Source organism: Urocitellus parryii, chromosome 8, assembly GCF_045843805.1.
Source record: "Urocitellus parryii isolate mUroPar1 chromosome 8, mUroPar1.hap1, whole genome shotgun sequence".
Lineage (NCBI taxonomy): Eukaryota > Metazoa > Chordata > Mammalia > Rodentia > Sciuridae > Urocitellus > Urocitellus parryii.
The window spans coordinates 70,803,060-70,824,411 of record NC_135538.1 but is presented as its reverse complement, the minus strand read 5'-3'; the positions used below and the strand labels follow the sequence as shown (position 1 = coordinate 70,824,411).

The 21,352-nt window shown below is 36.8% G+C and overlaps 1 protein-coding gene across 1 annotated transcript; it reads left to right on the top strand.

The window, feature by feature from the left end:
* Positions 1-1,044: 1,044 nt before the first annotated feature.
* Pm20d2 (peptidase M20 domain containing 2) lies at positions 1,045-20,567 on the top strand. Its single transcript, XM_026411086.2, has 7 exons — positions 1,045-2,975; positions 5,166-5,314; positions 8,829-8,971; positions 10,768-10,922; positions 13,534-13,669; positions 17,947-18,054; positions 18,271-20,567. The coding sequence occupies exons 1-7, from the start codon at positions 2,526-2,528 to the stop codon at positions 18,423-18,425; spliced, it is 1,296 nt and encodes a 431-aa protein (XP_026266871.1). The 5' UTR covers positions 1,045-2,525; the 3' UTR covers positions 18,426-20,567.
* The last annotated feature ends 785 nt before the right edge of the window (positions 20,568-21,352 follow it).

Sequence of the window (21,352 nt, the reverse complement as noted above, 5' to 3'; positions counted from 1 at the left end):
GTGTCTGCATGTAGTTTAACGTAGTTTAGAAGTTAATTATTACCATTACTCAATTAGCTTATTAGATTCAAGAAGAAAAACCAATTAACAAATATTTATTGACACAGGAAGGACTGTATCATGAATATATAATGTTAGGTGCTGGGAAACAAAGTGGGAAAACAAAAGAGTTTAAAGACTGGAGGAGATGTTATACATTCAACAAGTGATCACAATATACTAAATAAATGAATTAAAGGCTACAGTATACCATGAGCAAGAAATATAGGGAGGGTCAACACTAGAAATCTAATACATACATGCATGCACATGCACACATATTCAAAAGGACCAGAGCTTAGAATTTATCTTTTCTCTACCTTAAGTGACAGCTTTGTTTATTTGTAACAAGTAATATAAATAGAAGCTTGTATATAAAATTTATGTGTACCTTTTTTCTGCTGCTGTTTATTGCTGCTTGATGAAAACAAACAGGTTCTACTGATGCTGGTAGACAGAGTCACTGCAGTAAAATCTGTTCGAGATGTGTGATTGTTGTGAGTTCTAATATAGATGAGTGGTAGATTCACTTATGAAATTTGGATGACTGTTTACCTAAGCAATTGAGCATGGTGGCTAAAGACTCTGGCTTCTGTATAACACTGGCTCTACTACTTAATAGTTGTGTAATCTCAGACTTTAATCTGTAAAATGAAGATATATAATCACATTAACAACCTCAAATTTAGGATAAGGATGAAATGTGCTAATACATGTAAAGCACTTGGAACAGTGCCTGGTACAGAGTAATGCTATATAAATGTCATCTATTGTTTTTCTCTAACACAGTCCTGGATTTTTAGCCAACTAACTGAGCACAATAATATTGAATCTCATGGATACAGGAGGTTTTTGTCAGGGGCATACCAGAAAAGCTCTATTAAGCACAGCTAAGGGAATCCAGGAATTTAGTACTATATTTATTGTCTTTAATATTGAGTATCAAGGTGTTAAATGATAAAGACAGTGTTTTCAAGTTAGAATATGACATTTTATTCTGTCACTGTTAGATAAAGTAGTAAAAACAGTAGTTGATTGTCTTCACATGTTAGCTTCCTTTAGACTTTTCAAATGATACATTTGGCTTTTTACACAAATATATTGTGTCTTAGTTCAGTTGGACAATTAAGAGCATAGATAGGAAGAGCTGATAGAAGCTTTTAATATGTGAAAAACCTCAGACATAAACCTTTACAATGTTATTAATAGGCATATCATCAACAACAGATTTTCAGATTTTATGCTTCACTCTGGACAAAAACAAGAGCATGACATCTTGAAGTTGTTCACTGGGTAATTTAAAACTCAGTTATAATGTGAACACCAGCTGCACATATCATGTTACTTGAGTTCAGCATCAATTAAAATTGTAAATGAAACTAGTCATATGTTCCCTTTCAAATCAACAAACTCAAAGCAACTGTCTAAATCAATAAAGTAGCATGAATATTTTTACCATAAATATTTTGTTTAATTGTGTTTTCTAAATCCATTTTTAGTGGGGGGCAGGTACCGAGGATTGAACCCAGGAGGGTTAACCACTGAGCCACATCCCCAACCCTTCTTAAATATTTTTTTTTTCTTAAACTTTTTAGTTGTAGATGGACACAATATCTTTATTTATTTATTTTTATGTGGTGCCGAGGACAAAACCCAGTGCCTCATACATGGGAGGCAGGCGCTCTACCACTGAGCTACAGCACCACCCCCACCCCCTTTAAAATATTTTATCAAGAGGCAGGGCCTTCCTAAATTGATGAGGCTGGCTTTGAACTTGCAATTCTCCTGCTTCAGCCTCCCCAGTCGCTAGGATTACTGTGCCACTGCTCCTGGGCTTAAATCTATTTTAAATTCTGATTTCTATTCTGTTCAAATGAACTATAGTATGATAGCTAATACACATCAAGAGCTTTCTATGTAATCCAGGTGGCTTTATAATTTTGTTCTAACCAGAAAATTATTTAAAGCAGTCGCAACTTTTAGACAATACAGTCTCAAGGAGAAGAAAGAGAGGGCAGCACTGAGAACTGAAATGTGTCGTCTTGAGGACTGTGTTCTTTATACAGCATTTATACTGACGTCATCTTTTAAAAACTAAAAATCTTGTATCACTTATTTAGAAAAGAGAGTGGCGTTTTTAAGATGAGTATCTCCAGCTTGCCCGCCTCCGATGATGGCTATTAACCAAAAGAACGTACTCTTTTGGCGGCTATGGAAAATAAGACGGAAAAGTAAGAATGAGTTTTGGAGTGTAAATCAACCTCCCAGACAGCCAGTAAGACCGTGGATTCCCGGGCCCCGCCTTCTTCACAGCCCCCCCCCCCCAACCCGCGGGGTGGAGCACCTGCCAGGGCGCGCAGGGCGGGGCCGAGAGATGTGCTGTCCACTGCGCGCGCGGCCGGGGTTCCAGTGAGCAAGTGCGGCGGGGCGCTCGGTGCAGTTGAGCGTGCGGGCTGAGTCCTGAAGGGTTGCGGGACCTGGGCACGATGAAACCCGAAGGGGAGCGGCCGACGGTCGGGGTTGCGTGCGATGGCTTCTCAGAGCTGGAGCTGCTGAAACTGCGCGCGGCGGAGCGCATCGACGAGGCGGCTGAGCGGCTGGGGGCCCTGAGCCAAGCCATCTGGAGCGAGCCTGAGCTGGCCTACGAGGAACACCGTGCCCACCGTGTGCTGACGGGCTTCTTCGAGCAGGAGCCGCCGGCCGCCTCCTGGGTGGTGCAGCCGCACTATCAGCTGCCGACCGCCTTTCGCGTGGAATGGGAGACACGGAGCGCAACGCGGTGCGCGCTGCACTTGGGCTTCCTCTGCGAGTACGACGCGCTGCCCGGCATCGGCCACGCCTGCGGTCACAACCTCATAGCCGAGGTTGGGGCGGCGGCCGCTCTGGGATTGAGGGGGGCCCTAGAGAGCCTCCCTGGGCCTCCTCCATCGGTGAAGGTGAGGTGGGGCCGGTACATCCCTTGCACCTTAGTCCCTGGGCCGGTGTAGGGAGTGCGCTCGACGTGTGGCCATCCCTTTGGCAAAAGGCAGAAAAGAATCCCCGAAAGAAAGTCAGGACTAAACGTGTTGCCGACTAGCGACCTTCTGCAGACTTTTTATTTCCACTTTTGTAGTTATAAACAACTCAGGAGATTCTTCTCTTGGAAAGAATTGAGAACCAAGCCTGGTTTTTGTTACGGGTTATTTTTGGTGACTGAGAGGCAACTGCAATTTGCTGACAAGTAATTCCTCCAATTACTTCAGGAGAAAGTAATTTTTGTAGGAAAACCTGTATATATATATATATATATATATATATATATATATATATATATATATAGAGAGAGAGAGAGAGAGAGAGAGAGAGAGAGAGAGAGAGAGAGGGAGGGAGGGAGGGGGGGAGGGAGAGGGGTTATGATTTGCTTGGTCTTTGAATAGGAAAATTTCAGCCATTAGAATCCTCTAACTTCTAGAATTATACTAATAATGGAAAAGCAAATGAACATTTAGTACAAAGATAAGTTCATCCTTAAGTCTTAATTTTTATTTCACAATTTTAAGAAATATACCAATTCCTTAAACGGGAAATGTTGTTTATGTTTGTCTTAGGCAAGTTTAATCTTGTGATATTCTGTTTTTCCAGATGTTATATTATTCTTCATTCTGTGAGCTAAGATTCAATCATCATCACTCAGGTTAAAGGGAAGACAAATGTTTTAATATTATTTAGCCCATTTCCCCCCAATGTCAGTAACCTTTCTCTTTTGTCCTAACAGTTCCATCTCTCTAGGCTTTCTCTTTAGCTACCTTCTATTTTCAGCCGCTAGGGGCTGGTTTTTGCCTTAGATTAGCTTTTTTGTTTTGTTGGGAAGGGGGAATATCCTTTGTCATTGCATAAAACATTGGAGAGATTTAGTTTTAACCAGGTTTATGAAAGACTCGGAGCTGTCAGCAATAGACCATCCATTTTATAAGTCTAGAGTTAAGAATAAAGAGCAGCTAGTTTAAGAGTGTGGAAACTTTATGGTTTCTAAAGAAAACTGGAGTTTGAGAAATGTACCAACTTCACATTCCAGATGATTGTTCTCAGTTTCAGCAAGGTTATCTGTTCTCAGTTTAGCAAGTTTATCTGTCTTAGCAAGGTTATCTGTTCTCAGTTTAGCAAGGTTATCTGTCTTATCTGAAAATGGAATTTGAGCTGATTCTCTTTGCAAGCCAAGAATTTTTTTCCAGGTTGTTCCATTGTGTTCAAAGACATGACCTTGAAAGTATGAGTTGTTTATAGATAATTTTCTTTTGCTTTTTAAAATTGAAGAAGTTAAGCTTAAGTTTCAAAGTAAAATGTTTATTCTGTAAAGTTTTCTTTTGTTTAATTAGGTGATTGGTGACCAGTAAATCTGCCTTGGTTGATTAGTAAGTTTGTGTAGTAGTTGGCCATTTCTTACCATGGTATGAAGATTTGTTTAATGCTCTTCATAAGGGATTAATGAGTTAAGACTTTTTAAGTAGGTATCTTAGTAAGGAATAGTTCAGGCCAGCAGGTTAGGGCATCTAAGGTAATTTAGCTGTGCCCAAAGATTTGCTCTTTGACCTGGGGCAAGACACTTTCAAAACCACCCTCCCCAAAATGATGATGCTGGTTACTCATCTACCTCACAGGGTTGTTGTGAGAATGATTAACAAGTCACTTGAAAAATTCCTTACCAGTAAAATGCTGATGAATAGCTCTATACATATACTAAAAGTCTAAGTCATGAAGAAGCTTTAAGAAATAAGTCCTTGCAAATTTTGAGGAACTAGGTATGTAATATTCAACTTTTTTTTCATATTTGCCATTCGTTATACAAATTTGAGTTATTACAAATAACTATCAATAAATATTGGGAAAAAAATAAATAAATATTGGGAAAGTTTCTTATAGTGTCCCTGGTACATACATACATTACTTCAAATTAGTATAATAATGTAAATTAAATTTTGTGATTAATTTAGCACCATATATTTTATGCCCACTGCATAAATCCTCTGTCTCCATAGTTTAAGAACCTTAATATAGATTGTGAGTACATGTTTGAGGGAACCTGTTTGATATTTTCCTACTAGGACTTTTTGTTGTTGTTTTGCTCTGAAATAGGTATTTCCCTCTAGATAAGTGTCCTGGGAACCCCTGCAGAAGAAGATGGTGGTGGCAAAATTGATCTAATTGAAGCAGGAGCTTTTAAAAACCTCGATGTTGTTTTCATGGCCCATCCATCCCAAGAGAATGCTGCTTATCTACCCGATGTGGCAGAACATGAGTAAGTAATCAAGCTGCAGATAAACTTCTTAGAGGATAACTGACTATAGAATACTTTTATGTCTAAGGGCCCAACACTCCAATTTTTTTTTCATTTAAAAAGTAAATTGATATGTATGAATATGGTATAATGAATCCCACCACTATGTATAATTATAATGCTCCAATTAAAAACAAAACAAAACAAAAACCCAGTAAATTGAGTCAGATGCAGTGGTGTGTGCCTATAGCTACAGTTACTTGGAAGACTGAGGCATGCGGGAGGAGTGCTTGATCCTGTATGAATTTGGAGACCAGAATGGGCAATTTATTGAAACCCCAGAACAACAAAACAAGAAGTGTATTGTAAGGGCTGGGGATAGAGTGCTTGCCTCCTATGCACAATGCCCTGAGTTTAATCCCCAGCAACCCCCCATCACACACCCACACAAAAGTATATTGTAAGATAATGTGATGTCTTAACTTACATTGAACGACATTTGGTAAGACTCCAAAACAAAACAAAAAGTGTATTGAAAGATAATGTGATGTCTTGATTAACATTGAGTGACATTTGGCAAGACTCTTCTAATTGAGATTTATTATAGTATTCATAATAGGGCTGCTAAAATAGTGCCTAAAAAACAGGAGTAGCAAACAGAACATGGTGACATTTATGTTCTGTTTTGAACTCTGAGAGGAATCTGATTTCTGGAAAGCGTGTATTCTTTGATAAGGAGTTGCCTTTGCAACTGAAAAGATTTGTAAGAGATGGTTTTATTAGTCAGCCTACTTGGCCCCAGGCCTGTTTCAGTGTCTGGCTTCTTTGTTTTTTCATGGGTCATCTTTTTAAGATTTCCACAAAAGAGGAACAAGATGAAGAATTTAAAGAAAGTTATTAATTTATCTCTTTAAATTTCTAATAATGAATAAGATAAAGCAAGTTTTTCCTATTGGCCACCTTTCCCATATCCAGTCCCTTCTTTGCTGTTGTTTTCTCCAGTGCTGAGGATGGAACCCAGGTCCTTACACATGCTAGGCAAGCACTCTACCACGCACCTACAGCACTAACCCTCCAGTCCCCTCTTTAGAGGTGTATTTATAGCACATGCATAGGTTTATAGGACATGCATAGGTACATGTATAAATTAAATATTGAAGGAAGGTTTTTTTTTTCTCTCTCTGAGGAATTCAGCTTAACACATACACATACACACATTTTATTTTGTTTTATTGAGGTAATCAGGGTTGAACTCAGGGGCCTTCTAGAACTGAGAAACATCCCCAGCTCTTTTTTTATTTTTTGAGACAGAGATTTCCCATATTGTTAAGGCTGGCCTTGAATTTACAGTCCTCTTACCTCAACCTCCTGAGTCACTGAGATTACAGGCATGTATCACTATGCCCAGCCATTCAGTATATTGTTCTAGCTAGTTGCAGTGGCACATGTGTGTAATCCCAGTGACTCAGGAGGCTGAGGCAGGAAGATTGTGAGTTCAAAGTCAGATGCAGCAATTTAGGCCCTAAGTAACTTAGTGAAACCCTGTCTCAAGTAAGAAAAAAAAAAAAAAGGGTGGGGATGTGGCTAAGTGGTTAAGCACCCCTGGATTCAATCCCTGTTGCAAATAAATAAATAAATAAATAAATAAACAAACAAACAAACAAACACCCACCCACATTGTTTTGGCCCTATTTTTTAATTTAAGTTTTTTTTTTTTTGAAATGGGTCTTTCTGTTTTGCCCAGGCTGGCCTTGAACTCTTGATCCTCATGCTTCAACCTCCAATAGCTGGCACCAGAGGCAAGTGCCACCATAACTAGTTCACAGGCCCTTGTTTTGTTAAAACAAAATCAAACAGTTTGTTTTGAAAATAATTTCATATTATTTTGCTTGAAGTATGTTTTTAAAGGCCAAAATATTAATGCTGATATAAAATAACTTTTAATATTTCTTTTCCTGTAGTTTATTGTTCTTTAATTGTATATTTAAGTGCTCAATGGAAGAGCGCTTGCCTGGCTAATGTGAGGCACTGGGTTCGATTCTCAGCACCACATATAAATAAATATATAAAGATCAGTCAACAACTGAAAAAAAAAAAGAAATGGTACTAGAGCCATTTTCATAAAGGACTTCCTTTTCCATTTTATACTCTAGTTTCAAGGTGATGGTGAAAAGATATATGTCAAGGAAATAAGTATCTTACAATCTTATAAATGTGTTTGAATGTTTTTACTTATCTTCGTTCTGCTAACAGAATGTGAGGAATGACATAAGAATTGGTAGCATTCTAAGAACTCCTGAATGTCCAGAATGGTTTTTTAGTCTAAATGTGAACAATACTAGTTAATTAGGTTTAAAAAGTGTTAACTAATTAAGTCAATCACTTAGTTACACTATTATTTAGTTATAAAGTTATAAGTATTTAATTCACAATCTGAGAATATGAAAACCATGGAGTGAAGTAATGATAATTTATAGAATTTTATTTTTTTTATTATTTTTTTTTTAATATTTATTTTTTAGTTTTCGGTGGACACAACATCTTTGTTTGTATGTGGTGCTGAGGATCGAACCCGGGTCGCACGCATGCCAGGCGAGCGTGCTACCGCTTGAGCCACATCCCCAGCCCAATTTATAGAATTTTAAAACATTAATGAAGTATGGGGATATAGCTCAGTAGTGGGGAGCTTGCCTAGCATGTATGAGGCCCAGGTTTCATCCCCAGTGCTGGAAACAAATTAAGTTAAATAAAATGTTAGCCACCTAAAGTATTTGGAAACATTAAAATATTGCTAGGGTATCTTATGATAAAATTGTGAGTATAAAGTGATTTTCAAAGATTATCTTAGCCCATTTCAAATGTTACTTTCTAATAAAGAATTATCTGAGTTGTTTTTTTTTTTTTTTTTTTTTTTTTTTTTTTTGTGGTGCTGGGTGCTGGGATTGAACCCAGGGCCTTGTGCATGCAAGATAAGCACTCTACCAACTGAGCTATTTCCCAGCCCTTATCTGAGTTTTTGCAGACTTTTGATAGAGAGCTATCATCATACAGTGTAAAAGGATGCAAGAATTCCTATTTTATAATTGCATCATGTAATACAGTATTGCATATGTGTTCAAGTTGAATTGTGTACAAATTTAATCTGTAGGAGGTTGGTTGAGCAACATTTTCTTTCTCTATTTAGAATACTTTCTTTGAGTTAAGTACTATGTCACATAATAATAAGTTGTAACTAATGCAAGTAAATGTAGTGCTTTTACTGCAAATAATTTGCAAGTAAAAATTTCAGCAATGTGAATTTATTTTGAATAATAGTTTGGTAGTTCTAACTACCTGCATTTTTTTTTTCTTTAGTGATACTAGAGGGAGTAATTTTCAATGATTTTTTTTTTTTTTTAGTTGTAGATGAACACAATACCTTTATTTTATTTTTACATGGTGCTAAGGATCCCATCCAGAGCCTCATGCATGCTAGGCAAGTGCTGTATCACTCAGCCCCAGCCCCAGCCTTTTCAATGATTTTTTTATTTCCTAGTGTGACTGTGAAATACTATGGAAAAGCATCTCATGCTGCTGCTTACCCCTGGGAAGGAGTCAATGCCTTAGATGCTGCTGTTCTTGCCTACAACAATTTGTCTGTGTTAAGACAGCAAATGAAACCAGCCTGGAGAGTTCATGGTATTACTGTCATATATTTTGTATAATGGTGCTTAATATATTTCAGTGAAATATAATTAATATTTGATTTTTTAAAAAATTGGAAACATAGTTATGTACTTCATATGAAAATTCTAAAATTTTGAACATTTTCAGAATTCATGTGACAGGGTACTAGGATATTTATATGTGGATAGGAAGATATTTACAACTATTGTACATAAATGGAATGGCCATCTTTGAGCAATAGAGCTGAAGTTTTATGTGGGGAACTGTTTTTTCTGTCAGTGTTTGAAAGTAAGAACTTGATTTTCTGGTTATCCCATTGTCTCTTAATGTTAACAACATTTTGTCCATTCCTCAAATTTAAAAAGGTGTAAAGATTTTAATAAAGGTTGTTACATCCTGAAGAACATCTTTTTTTTTTTAAGATGTTGATGGACCTTTATTTTATTCATTTATTTAAATGTGGCGCTGAAAATTGAACCCAATGCCTTACACATGCTAGGCAAGCACTCTATCACTGAGCCACAGCCCGGCCCCATGAAGAGCATCTTTTAAAATTATGTGTGTCACCATAATATAAATACAGTAATAAAGTATACTGTCTTAAAGGTACATATTTTGTTATAGTTTAATATCTATTTTTTTACCTGTTAATTTTGCTATAGGCTGAAATCAGTTAGTAATTGCACTTTTGTCAATTTCCTGCCTTATTTTCTTTAAAAGGAAAAAAAATAGGAATTTTTAAATAATAGAAATATATATTTTTAAAAATTTATTTTTTAGTTGTAGTTGGACACAATACCTTCATTTATTTTTATGTGGTGCTGAGGATTGAACCCAGGGCCTCACACATGCTAGGTGAGTGCTCTACCACTGAGCCACAACCTCAGCCCCTAGAAATATATTTTAAGATGATGGAATGTGCTAGACATTATTACCCAAAGTACATGTAGAAAGACAGGAATTGGTGTGAATATACTTTGTATACAATCAGAGATATGAAAAATTGTGCTCTATATGTGTAATAAGAATTATAATGCATTCCACTGTCATATATAAATTTAAAAAAAATTAAAAAAAGAAAGACATTTTTAAGTAGGTCATATAGAATTAGATTGTGCATATCTATTTTGTTATTACTTTGGATAAATCTTCATTCTGTGTAGTTCCAAATGTGTTTGTTTTGACAGTTTGCAGTACTTAGGATCCTGACCTGAATGATTTCTTTTTGGTATGAAAATTATTTTCCCAGAGCTAAATACCATTTAGAGGATTTATGGAATTCTTGAAGTATGAGGGTAATTATAGAACCTCAAACATTGTTTTTTTTTTAATGTCAAAATTTTATCAAACAGTACAACTGTAGTAAAATAATGAAAAAATTTACCAGATAGTTTATGATATTACCACATTTTTTATAGTTATACATTTTTAAATTTTTTTTAATAATCTAGATTATAATTTCTTTCTGAGGTGCTGGGGATAGAACTCAGGGCCTTGCTTATGTTAAGCTAGTGCCCTATCAATGAGCTATACCCTCAGCCCTGAATCATAATTTCCTAATGTTAAATAGATTCCTTAGAATAAAGTACTTATAAGCAATTTTTTCCCTCTTAGCTAGGAAATATCACTCTCTCAATAGAAACTTATATTGTATAACTGTTAAAATGTTTGATTTTGGTATATCAGTGAAGTAAATAGGTTTAGATTATTTTTCTTTATGTACATATTGTCTAAAAAACTTATGGATTATATTTAACCTTAAAGTAATGATTATAGGCTTAATTTCAGTAATTTGATTCTTTTTATAGGTATAATAAAAAATGGTGGTGTAAAACCAAATATCATTCCCTCTTACTCTGAATTAATTTATTACTTCCGTGCACCCTCATTGAAAGAACTTCAAGTTTTGACCAAAAAGGCAGAAGATTGCTTCAGATCTGCAGCTTTGGCTACAGGGTGCACAGTAAGAACTTTTCAGAGTTAATTATAATCAGAGGTATATATGTGGGCTTGGGCTGTTTATGTTAAATTAGATTGAAACCTAACTTGCTTGCCTCCTTCTCATTTGATGGTGGTAATATTTTGGTGCTGGGGATTGAACCCAGGGCCTGTACTCACTAGTGATGTCTGGAATTTGTAAAGTGAGTTGGTCTAATAATTAATATGAAAGCCTTTAATTCTTATGTATTTTACTCATTGTCTGAAAAGGGAAGACTACACATCTTTTTTTTTTTTTTTTTTGGTACCAGGGATTAAGCTCAGGGGCACTTAACCACTGAGTCACATCCCCAGTCCTATTTTGTATTTTTATTAGAGACAGGGTCTCACTGAGTTGCTTTTTGCTGAGGCCGGCTTTGAACTTGTGATCCTCCTGCCTCAGTCTCCCCAGCCATTGGGATTACAGGCATGTGCCACCACTCCTGGCTTATACATCATCTTATAGAGTAATTTGGATATTGCTGCTCTAGAATCCCTGCCTTTTGGCAAGTTACAACCTTCATTGTTGGCAGTTATGCTTTTAGAAATGCTTACAGTAAATGGAACTTAATGTCAAAATCTACAAAAGCTGTTTTTGTTAAAATAGTGATATAAATACTCTTAAATGGCTGGAATGGAAGTTAAACACAGAAGCTAGTCAAGAGAATTTGCTGATTTGCATTTAAGTATCAGTCATGTATGGTATAAAGTGGGGTGAGTTTTAGGATTATATAAAATAAGAATTTTGCACATAACCTAGTTGGAGAGACAAGATCTTGACTTGTGCTGCTCAGCCTCGAAACATTATTTGTATCTCTGAGTCTCCATTTTCTCATTTGCAAATAGGGATAATGACACAATCTTAGAGTTCTTTTGAGAGATAAATGAAATAGTGTTTGTGAACAGATAAGAGCATAACCTTCACAAGTATTAACATTTTTTCTGTCCTCCGTAGTCTAGTGATGTATGATTTGTTCACATGGTAGCAGTGTTTCATGGTAGCAGTAATTCTCAAACTGTGTATGTTAAGTGTATTAATAGTAATGTGGATAGTAAGTGTTAGGAAGAATATGAGACAGGAAATCACTGGCCTGGGGGTGTAAAAAGGAAGATTTTATGGAAGACTATAGATCTGAATGGAGCTTTTAAGGATGATCATACTTTCAGGTATGTGAAGGACAGAGTGAGAGCGCACAGATGGGAAATGTGATCAACAAAGGGAAGAATTCTGTAAAAGCTCATGTGTTGTTGTGAATAGATAAATAGATACGTGGACAATTGTAAGAGAAAGTACATAGCCTCATATGCCATTACAGACAGTAGGTATAGAATTAGTATATAATTATAAAGCATCCATAGTTTAGGGCAGTACAAACTAAGCTTTTATTCCCTTACTTACCTATAAATATTTAAATATTTGTTTATAAAATATATATGTGAACTCTTACCATTAGCCTATCTCTCAAAGTGTACAATATTCCCTTAGTAAAGTTTATTGTTATAGTATTTAAATCTATTTAAGTGATGTTTTAATAATTTCTTATATTTTGACTGACTTGAAAGATGTGACTAAATTGTCATTGTTTCTACCTTAGATGTTACCAAGAAGGGAAGAAATGTGATCTCTGCTATTTCATGATTGGCATTTGCTATCATTTTTGATATTATATTTAGTCCAAGGGAATTGTCGATTTGAGTTAGTCCTGAATCTATAAATCCACTTAACTGGGCACATACACACCCCAGGCTAGTGATTTCTTGCCTCAGATTCTTCCTGAAACTTACTATCCACATTACTATTAGTACACTTAACATACACTGTCTGTATCTTCATACACTTAAATTAATAAATGAGGACCACTGTCAACCCCTTCTCATTGTGAAACTTTGGTATTTCTTGCAGGGTACCTTTCGGACCAGGCAGGGGTATCAGTGTCATTTTGTATGTTGAATGTTAGTGAAGCTCAATTTTTTTTCTTTTGGACACTGAAACTAGAGTTGTATTCCTCAGACTGTTTTTTTTTTTTTTTTTTTTTTTTTTTTTTGCCACCTGCATCAGAATTACTTGGGGATGCTGGTTAAAATAGTAATTTCTGGGCTCTCCCTACACCTTCTTCAGATGACTGAAGTTGACACTTGCTGGCTAGTTTAGAGCTTGGTGACATTATGTGGTTTAGATAATTTAAAACATTAGGGAGATAGGGTCTTAAAGACTTTCACTATAAGATACATTTTTTTTTTTTTTAAGGTAGGGAATTTGAGTAAGCTTATGTCTAGATGGAAAAGTGCCCCTCTTGGCTGGGCATGGTAACACATGCCCGAAATCCCAGTGGCTTGGAAGGCTGAAGCAGGAGGATTGCAAGTTCAAAGCCAGGCTCAGCAATTTAGCGAGGCTCTATCTCAAAATAAAATATAAAAACTGGTGGGGTTGTGGCTTGGTGGTTAAGCACTTTTGGGTTCAATCCCCAGTACACCCCCCCATCCCTGGCCAAAAACAACAAATCTATTCCTGTTAGAGAGAACCCTCACTGGATTGAAAATTAGAGAATTTGCATTTTTTTAAATTTCAAAATTTGTTTTGTAATTTTTTTTATTAGGTAGAAATTAAAGGTGGAGCACATGATTATTACAATGTTCTACCCAACAAGAGCCTATGGAAAGCTTACATGGAGAATGGAGAAAAGCTGGGAATGGAATTCATTTCAGAAGATATAATGCTGAATGACACTTCAGGTAATTAAGTTCTTTTATTGTATTGCGAGCTACCTGAGGATGAGTAATGCCATCTTCAATTAAATGGTTTTGGAGGTAAGGAAGTACTGCTAATGTTTTTAATGACATTTTCACAAACTTAATGGTTGGGGGAAAACTAATGGATTCTTCAGTGTGTATAGACTGTCAAGTTAGCAGACTTGTTTTTATAAGTAGCCAACCTAATTTTTGATCTGTTTTCTGAATATTTCTAGTGTTTCAGTTTCCTTAGTTCTAATTTTTGAATAAGCTACTAAAATGGGATGTAGAATTTTAATTTATTCTCAGTTATTATAATGAGCAGGTTATAAAGTATTTAGTTATTTGGGGCATTTTCACATTCTGAAGAGTCACAGACAGCTGTTAGGATTTAAAATATATATGCATGCATTAAATAGCATAATTAATATGTTAAGTAATATTTGGACTATTTAGATTTTTTCTTTTTAAAGAATATTATTACTAAAGAGACCTGCAAGTTACAGATGTACCTCCTAAGATAGAAAAATAGATATTGTGAAGTAGAACCAAAAATACATCATAATAAAAATGGAGTACTGATATCATTTATGAGAAGAAGTTCAAGAGAAAGTGTAGAAATTCTAAAGTGGAGCTATTCAGAAGTCTTTTGAATCTAGAACCACAAAAATTGTACAGGTAGGAGATTTAGGGAGGTTGTTGTTAGTAAGATTGCCCAAGTATGAAGAGGGAGAAGATGCCCGAAGATGGAACACTGGGGTCAACAGCTTTTAAGAGATAAGCAAGGACACATTGTCTCCTTGATGGAGAAAGAGACAACATGCTCAGAGAAGATAATCAGGAGAGAGTGAGGTCATGGTAGCCAAAGGAGTAGAGAACTTCTAGAAGGGAAGGAGGAATAAATCATGTCAGGTGCTTATAGAGGTTGAATAAGGTAAGTATGGTCTAGTATTCATTGCACCAGCAATTAGAAATTTGTGGATTGTTTGAAAGAAAATAATGGGTGGCTGGTGAGACCAGATGCTAGATCTCACATCTTTACCCACTACATTGACTGGTGAGATAGTAGAGATAGCAAAGGAAGATCCTTCTTTTTTCAAGAAAGTTAGCTTTATGGGGCTGGGGATGTGGCTCAAGCAGTAGTGCGCTCGCCTGGCATGCGTGCGGCCTGGGTTCGATCCTCAGCACCACATACAAACGAAGATGTTGTGTCCGCCAAATACTAAAAAATAAATATTAAAATTCTCTCTCTCTCTCTCCCTCCCTCTCTCTTTAAAAAAAAAAAAGAAAGTTAGCTTTAAAGGAAAGCAGAGTGGATGAAAACATAGAAAAGGTTTTTAAAAGAAATAGCTGAGAGAAGTAGATGCAGGTAAATGTTCAGGAAGGAGGGCAGGAATTCAGAGATGCCCTCCCTAAGAGGTTCTGCCTTCACATGGTAAGCCTTGAAGTGGCAGCTGGAGGACTGAAAGAATTGCCACTGTCAGGAGTTGGCCAGGCATCAGTTGTGTGTGTATGTTCTGAACAGCATCAAGAACTCAGCTCAGTATTAAGACCATGAATTTATTGTCAAGGCTACTTTCATGTTCCTGTACTTTTATGCTAGCATGTTTATGCAGTCTAGCTGTGGGAGGGAAGATGCATGGTCAGATCTACCCAGAGATTGGATTTTATATAATAGACAAACAGCATGTGCAGAGATCCTGTGGTATCCAGATTGGATTTTATATAATAGACAAACAGTAGAATAAAGTGGCTATAATTTGGATATGGTTTGCAGGCTCTAGGATCTACCTCCACAAGTAAGATATTAAAATACTTAGCAGGCATTTGACCATCTTGTCCACTGATGTGCCATCACCATGTATCCTGAGTGTCTGGAGCCATTCCTGGTACTACTATGTGCTCAATGAATGTTTTCCAGTGAATCATTTTTCCAGAGCTCCAAAGCTTGGCCTTGGTCTGCCTTTACTACATAACTAGTAGCTATGAGATTATGGATACATGACTCTATACTTTGGTTTCTTCCTGTATAAAATAAGAACTTTTCAAATGTTAATGAAGCATTAGAATTTCATTTGGAACATGGTAATTCCAGATAAACATTAACTGCTGTTAAATATTTTGCTTTCATTCTCTTACCACTCATTCTTGTATAGTCTAACTTTGCCAGAAACAGTGTTTGACACATAATAAGCATTCAGTAAATATCTATTGAGTGAACAGAAGGCTTTGTTTTTACTATGATATATTTAGCAGATGTTAGTGTCAGTCAAGTGAGAGGCTAGAAGCATGGTGATTTAAAATATTGCTTTTTGCCTTAGAGAGTTTCAGAATGTGGTTTATGAGAGACATTAACCAAATAAGCCAATAAATGGAAAATGAAGCCAGGTACCTTTGCGCACATCTGTAATCCCAGTGGCTTTGGAGGCTGAGGCAGGAGGATCATGAGTTCAAAGCCAGCCTTAGCAAAAGCCAGGTGCTAAGCAACTCAGTAAGACTCTGTCTCTAAATAAAATACAAAATAGGGCTGGGAATGTGACTCAGTGGTCAAGTGCCCCCAAGTTCAATCCCCAGTACAAAAAATAAAATAAAATGAAACCTGGAAAATTTTATGGAGGATTGTAATACAATACTGTGAGAGCCTTTGCTAGAGGACCTTACCATGGAGATAAAGTAAGAGTTCACTGAAGAAATGATGTTTAAAGCAGGTGGAGAGGGGACTGCATGTGTAGAAGTCCTATAGTGTCCAGAGTGGCTGAGGTGGAGCAGTGGGAGTGTGGTCTGAAACCAGGGTTAGGAAGGTGAATGGAGTCAGACCATATTAAGATTGAAAAAATTTTTAAAAAATGGAAAAAATATTGGCAAAGTAGATGCTGCTAGACCAATTAGGAGACTGTTATATCAGTTCCAACAAGAGGTGGTAATTATGTACACTAGGGACAGGTGATGGTGATGGTGATGGTGATGGTCAAGGGAAAAGTGTTAGGCTTCTGAGGCATTTGGAAAACAGTATTGATGGGTAGGGTTGAAGAACAGGAAGCTTATGAATTTTGATTTTAAAAGAAATAGTTGAACAAGGCCCTGGGTTCAATCCCCAGCAGCCCCCCCCCCCCCCACACACACACAAAGAGTAGTTGAGAAAAGTAGATGCAGGTAAGTGTTCAGGAAGGAGGGCAGGAGTTCAGAGATGCCCTCCCTGGAAGTCCTGCCCTCACATGGTAAGTCTTAAAGTGGCAGCTAGGGGACTGCAAAGATTGCCAAACACTTTGGCTGTGTTTGATCTACTTTGAAGACATCCAAGAAGAGTTAACAGTTGGGCTGGGGATGTGGCTTAAGCGGTAGCGCGCTCGCCTGGCATGCGAGCAGCCCTGGTTCGATCCTCAGCACCACATACAAACAAAGATGTTGTGTCCACTGAAAACTAAAAAATAAGTATTAAAAAAATTCTCTCCCTCTCTCTTTAAAAAAAAAGAGTTAACAGTTAACAATTGGATGTACAAGCATGGAGCTCAGAAAAGACCAAGTTAGAGTTGGTGGTTATTTGAAGCGATATGTATGAACAAAATCTTGAGCAAGAATATGGCAGGATGGTTGTGAGAGGAATGGGAAAATAAACAAGGAGAGAAATGAATTACAGTAGATGGGGTAGAGAGAGAAGATGGGATGGGAGGGGAGGGGAGGGGGGATAGTAGAGGATAGGAAGGTAGCAGAATACAACAGTTACTAATGGGGCATTATGTAAAAATGTGGATGTGTAACTGATGTGATTGTGCAATCTGTATTTGGGGTAAAAATGGGAGTTCATAACCCACTTGAATCTAATGTATGAAATATGATATATCAAGAGCTTTGTAATGTTTTGAACAACCAATAAAAAAAAAAGAATATGGCAGGATAAGAGGAAAGAGCCTAGAATTGAGTCTTGAATAGTAATGTTTCATGGTTGCAGAGAGGAAGTTAAACCTCCAAGGGAAACAGAGGAAGGGACCATCATAGTTCACAGAAGGCAGGAAAGGGAGCAGCCCACTGTGGAGGCTGCTAGGAGGGCAAGTGAGAGTAGTCTTGGTTGGGAGAGAGTAGGTCTTGGGAGACCTTTCTGACAGCTGTGTGGGGACTGATGCAGGTGAAAGGGGAGGCAGTGAGAGCATGAGCCTGTGGCCAACTCTGCAGGGTGTTCACTTCACTAGGTCTAACAGGACAGAGAACCATAACCAAGTTCAGGTTACAATTTCGTCATGCAAAGTATTTAACCAAATATATCTTTCTTTATGCATTCCAAGGATCTACCGATTTTGGAAATGTTTCTTTTGTGGTCCCTGGAATTCATCCATATTTTTATATTGGATCCAACGCCTTGAATCATACTGAAGAGTACACTAAAGCTGCAGGTAGGCTGTTGAGAGTGCAGGTTTTCACATGTGCTCACTCTTTTCCTATCAGTAGTGCCTTTCTAACTACTTAGTTTAGCTTGTTATTTCAGAAATAGATTCCGTGGTGGGTAGTTGGAGAGGCAACTTAGGGATTGGGGGACTTAACCTGAGGAATTAATAAGTTGATTTTTAATAAACGTAGAAATATTTTAATTCATTTTCTCTATCCTTTAGGATCACAAGAAGCTCAGTTCTACACTTTGCGAACAGCCAAGGCTCTAGCAATGACTGCATTGGATGTTATTTTTAAACCAGAATTGCTGGAAAGAATCAGAGAGGACTTTAAATTGAAACTTCAGGAAGAACAATTTTTAAATACAGTAGAATAAAAAGGAGACTTAGGAGTGGTTTATGAATCATTAAGAAGTGATGATTTTTTTCTTTAATCTTTTTTAATGAAGAGAACATGCTTGTTTTGAATCTTAAAGGAATCAAATTCTTCTTACCTGATATGTAAGAACAGGGTATGGTGAAAACATATTCACTCATATCTAAAATGAAATTTTTGGGTGAATCTATACTTGATGGAATTGTGATATTTCAGGAGTTGGTAGGTGATACTGCTGCTTAAGATGGATGGTACATGATGTGTCAAAATAATATTGATAAAATCTGTATAATAATTTACAGATTTATATATTATATATTTTAAAAGGTCCAAGAGGTTTCAAACCTTATATACAGAATTGACACCCACGAAATGGTTTTGTGGTACAGAGTGGTAAACTTATTTAATGTAGTTTTAAAGTTCATGGTCTAAATTTAGGTAAAGTTTGTTTCAAATATTTCTGTTTTTGCTTCAAAAAATCTCTTCATTTATAATAAAAGTAGCTTTTAATTAGAAATGCTTACGGGTAACAACTAGAAACTCAGATACAAAGAATAACTTTAGTTTTACCATTTGAAGAAAAATGAGAATGTTCTAGTTTTTACACATGATCAACTCTGGGAAGTGGCATTAAAGTAATTGGTAATTCAATGTTACAGTAAGAGGGTAAATGTTGGATGGTCAGGATCGGACTCTTCCTTTAAGGCATTTGCATGGTAGCCCTGTGTGTTCTAGGGAGGAGCATTGGCTGGCACCTACCCTGCTCTCTGGAATGTTCAGAATCCTGCACTGCCCCTCCAGCCAGCAGCCTGCTTAGGCTCCCACTCAGAAGCCAGCTTGCCCCACCTGGCTGCACTGAATTCTGAGCCTCCTTAAGCCTCCTGCTAGCTCAGTATTTTTTAAAAATTATTACAGGTTTTCCATGATTCTTATTTTAGTGTGAATTTCTTGAACATGCTAAAAAGAATGTGTGAAAAAAATATTTGGTAAAACAGATATTTTAAGCTGCGAATGCAATAAAGCTCCAATGTACTTTATTTTAAAGGAAGTCCTCAGCTTTGAACAAGCATTCCAGAAATGGAAAGGGAAGGAGAGAAAGTGTGCATTTGGCTTTTATGGTATAATAAGCAAGTCACTTGGGCCCTCTGAGCTATCAACTCACTTTTTGAAAAGTTAGATCTTCTACTTACAGTCTTTTGAACCCCTAATTCCTGCTGTATTTCAAATTATTTAAAATTGCAAGAGAGGTGGTTGTGTTTGGGAGAGTTAGTAGTTGAGAACTGCCTTTCTTCTGTATAAGGGTCTGTGGATTATGTGCCTGATTTTGGCATATAGCTGCCTTCTTTTAAAGCCTGCCAAGAATGGGTTTATATTTTTTAAAGGGTTGCTAAACAAAACAAAACAGAGACTAAATAATATGACCTGCAAAACCTAACATCTTTTCTGTCTGGCCTTTTTCAAAAAAGGTTGCCAGCCCTGGCTGTGTATAACAGTAAAATAAAATCCGTGTCTCTTTGACTTAGGTCATATGGTCGGATCTTCTGGCATAAAACTTCATAAAGAAACCCCCATATCTTTTAGCAATGACTTCTAATGCTGTGATTAGAAATAATTTCTTTCTTAACCCTCACACTTCAAAGGTATTTTCATAAACCTTTACTTAACTGAAATTACCATTGGTTGATTTTTACAACATCAAATTTCTAAATATTTTAAAATGTAAAGAGGGAAGTGTTAAATTATTATCTAAACAAAGTGTTCCTTTTAGAAAAGGAAGGATTCTGTTCAGCTCCTCCTCCTCCCTTTTTTTTTTTTTTTTTGAGACCAGGACTCACTAACCTTGAACTTTTAGTTCTCTTGCCTCAGCCTCCCAAGTAGCTGGGTTTGAGGCTTGTGTCATAGCACCTAGCTTTACCTCTTTATTCTTACAAGATGAATGTTAATTCTTAGATGGTTAGCAAATAAGACTCATTTTTTTTAAAGACTGAGAGGGAGGGAGAGAGAGAGAGAGAATTTTAATATTTATTTTTTAGTTCTCGGTGGACACAACATCTTTGTATGTGATGCTGAGGATCGAACCCGGGCAGCACGCATGCTAGGCGAGCGCGCTACCGCTTGAGCCACATCCTCAGGCTAAGACTCATTTTAAAAAAAAAAAAAATATTTTGTAGTTGTAGATGGACACAATACCTTTATTTATTTATCTTTATGTGGTGCTGAGGATGGAACCCAGTGCCTCACCCATGCTAAGCAAGCGCTCTACACTGAATCACAACCCCAGCCCAAGACTCTTTTATTTAGAATAATTATATTGTTTTTGAAGAAGGAGATAACCAAGTTTTTGTTCATTAGTTTCATGACATTTTATTATCACTAAGAGATTCTGTGATTATATATAGTTTTCCTTCACTGCCTATATATTTGAAGCTGGTGTGTGCATATTTTAAATTTTATTTTATTTTATTTTATTTTGATACTGGGAATTGAACCCAGAGGTACTCTACCTTTGAGCTATATCCCTAGCCCCCGCCCCCTCTTTTTTTATACCAAGGATTGATCCCAGGGCCACTTAATCACTAAGCCACATCCCTTTTTATTTTTTGAATTTTGAGACAAGACTTGCTAACTTGCTGAGGCTGGCCTCGAACTTGTGATTCTCCTCCCTCAGCCACTGGAGTATTTAGGATTACAGACGTGTGTCACCGTGCTTGGATTGTTTTTAAATTCTTAACAGTATCTAGCATAGTAGTTTACCTGGGAATATTCAGTACTTTTTGTTTTGTTTTGATTGGAGTACTGGTGGTTGAACCCAGAGGCACCCTACCACTGAACTACATCCCCATACCTTTTTAATTTTCAAATGGGGTATCTTTAATTTGCTCAGGCTTCCCTTAAACATGATTCTCCTGCCTTCTGTCCTTTTTGAAT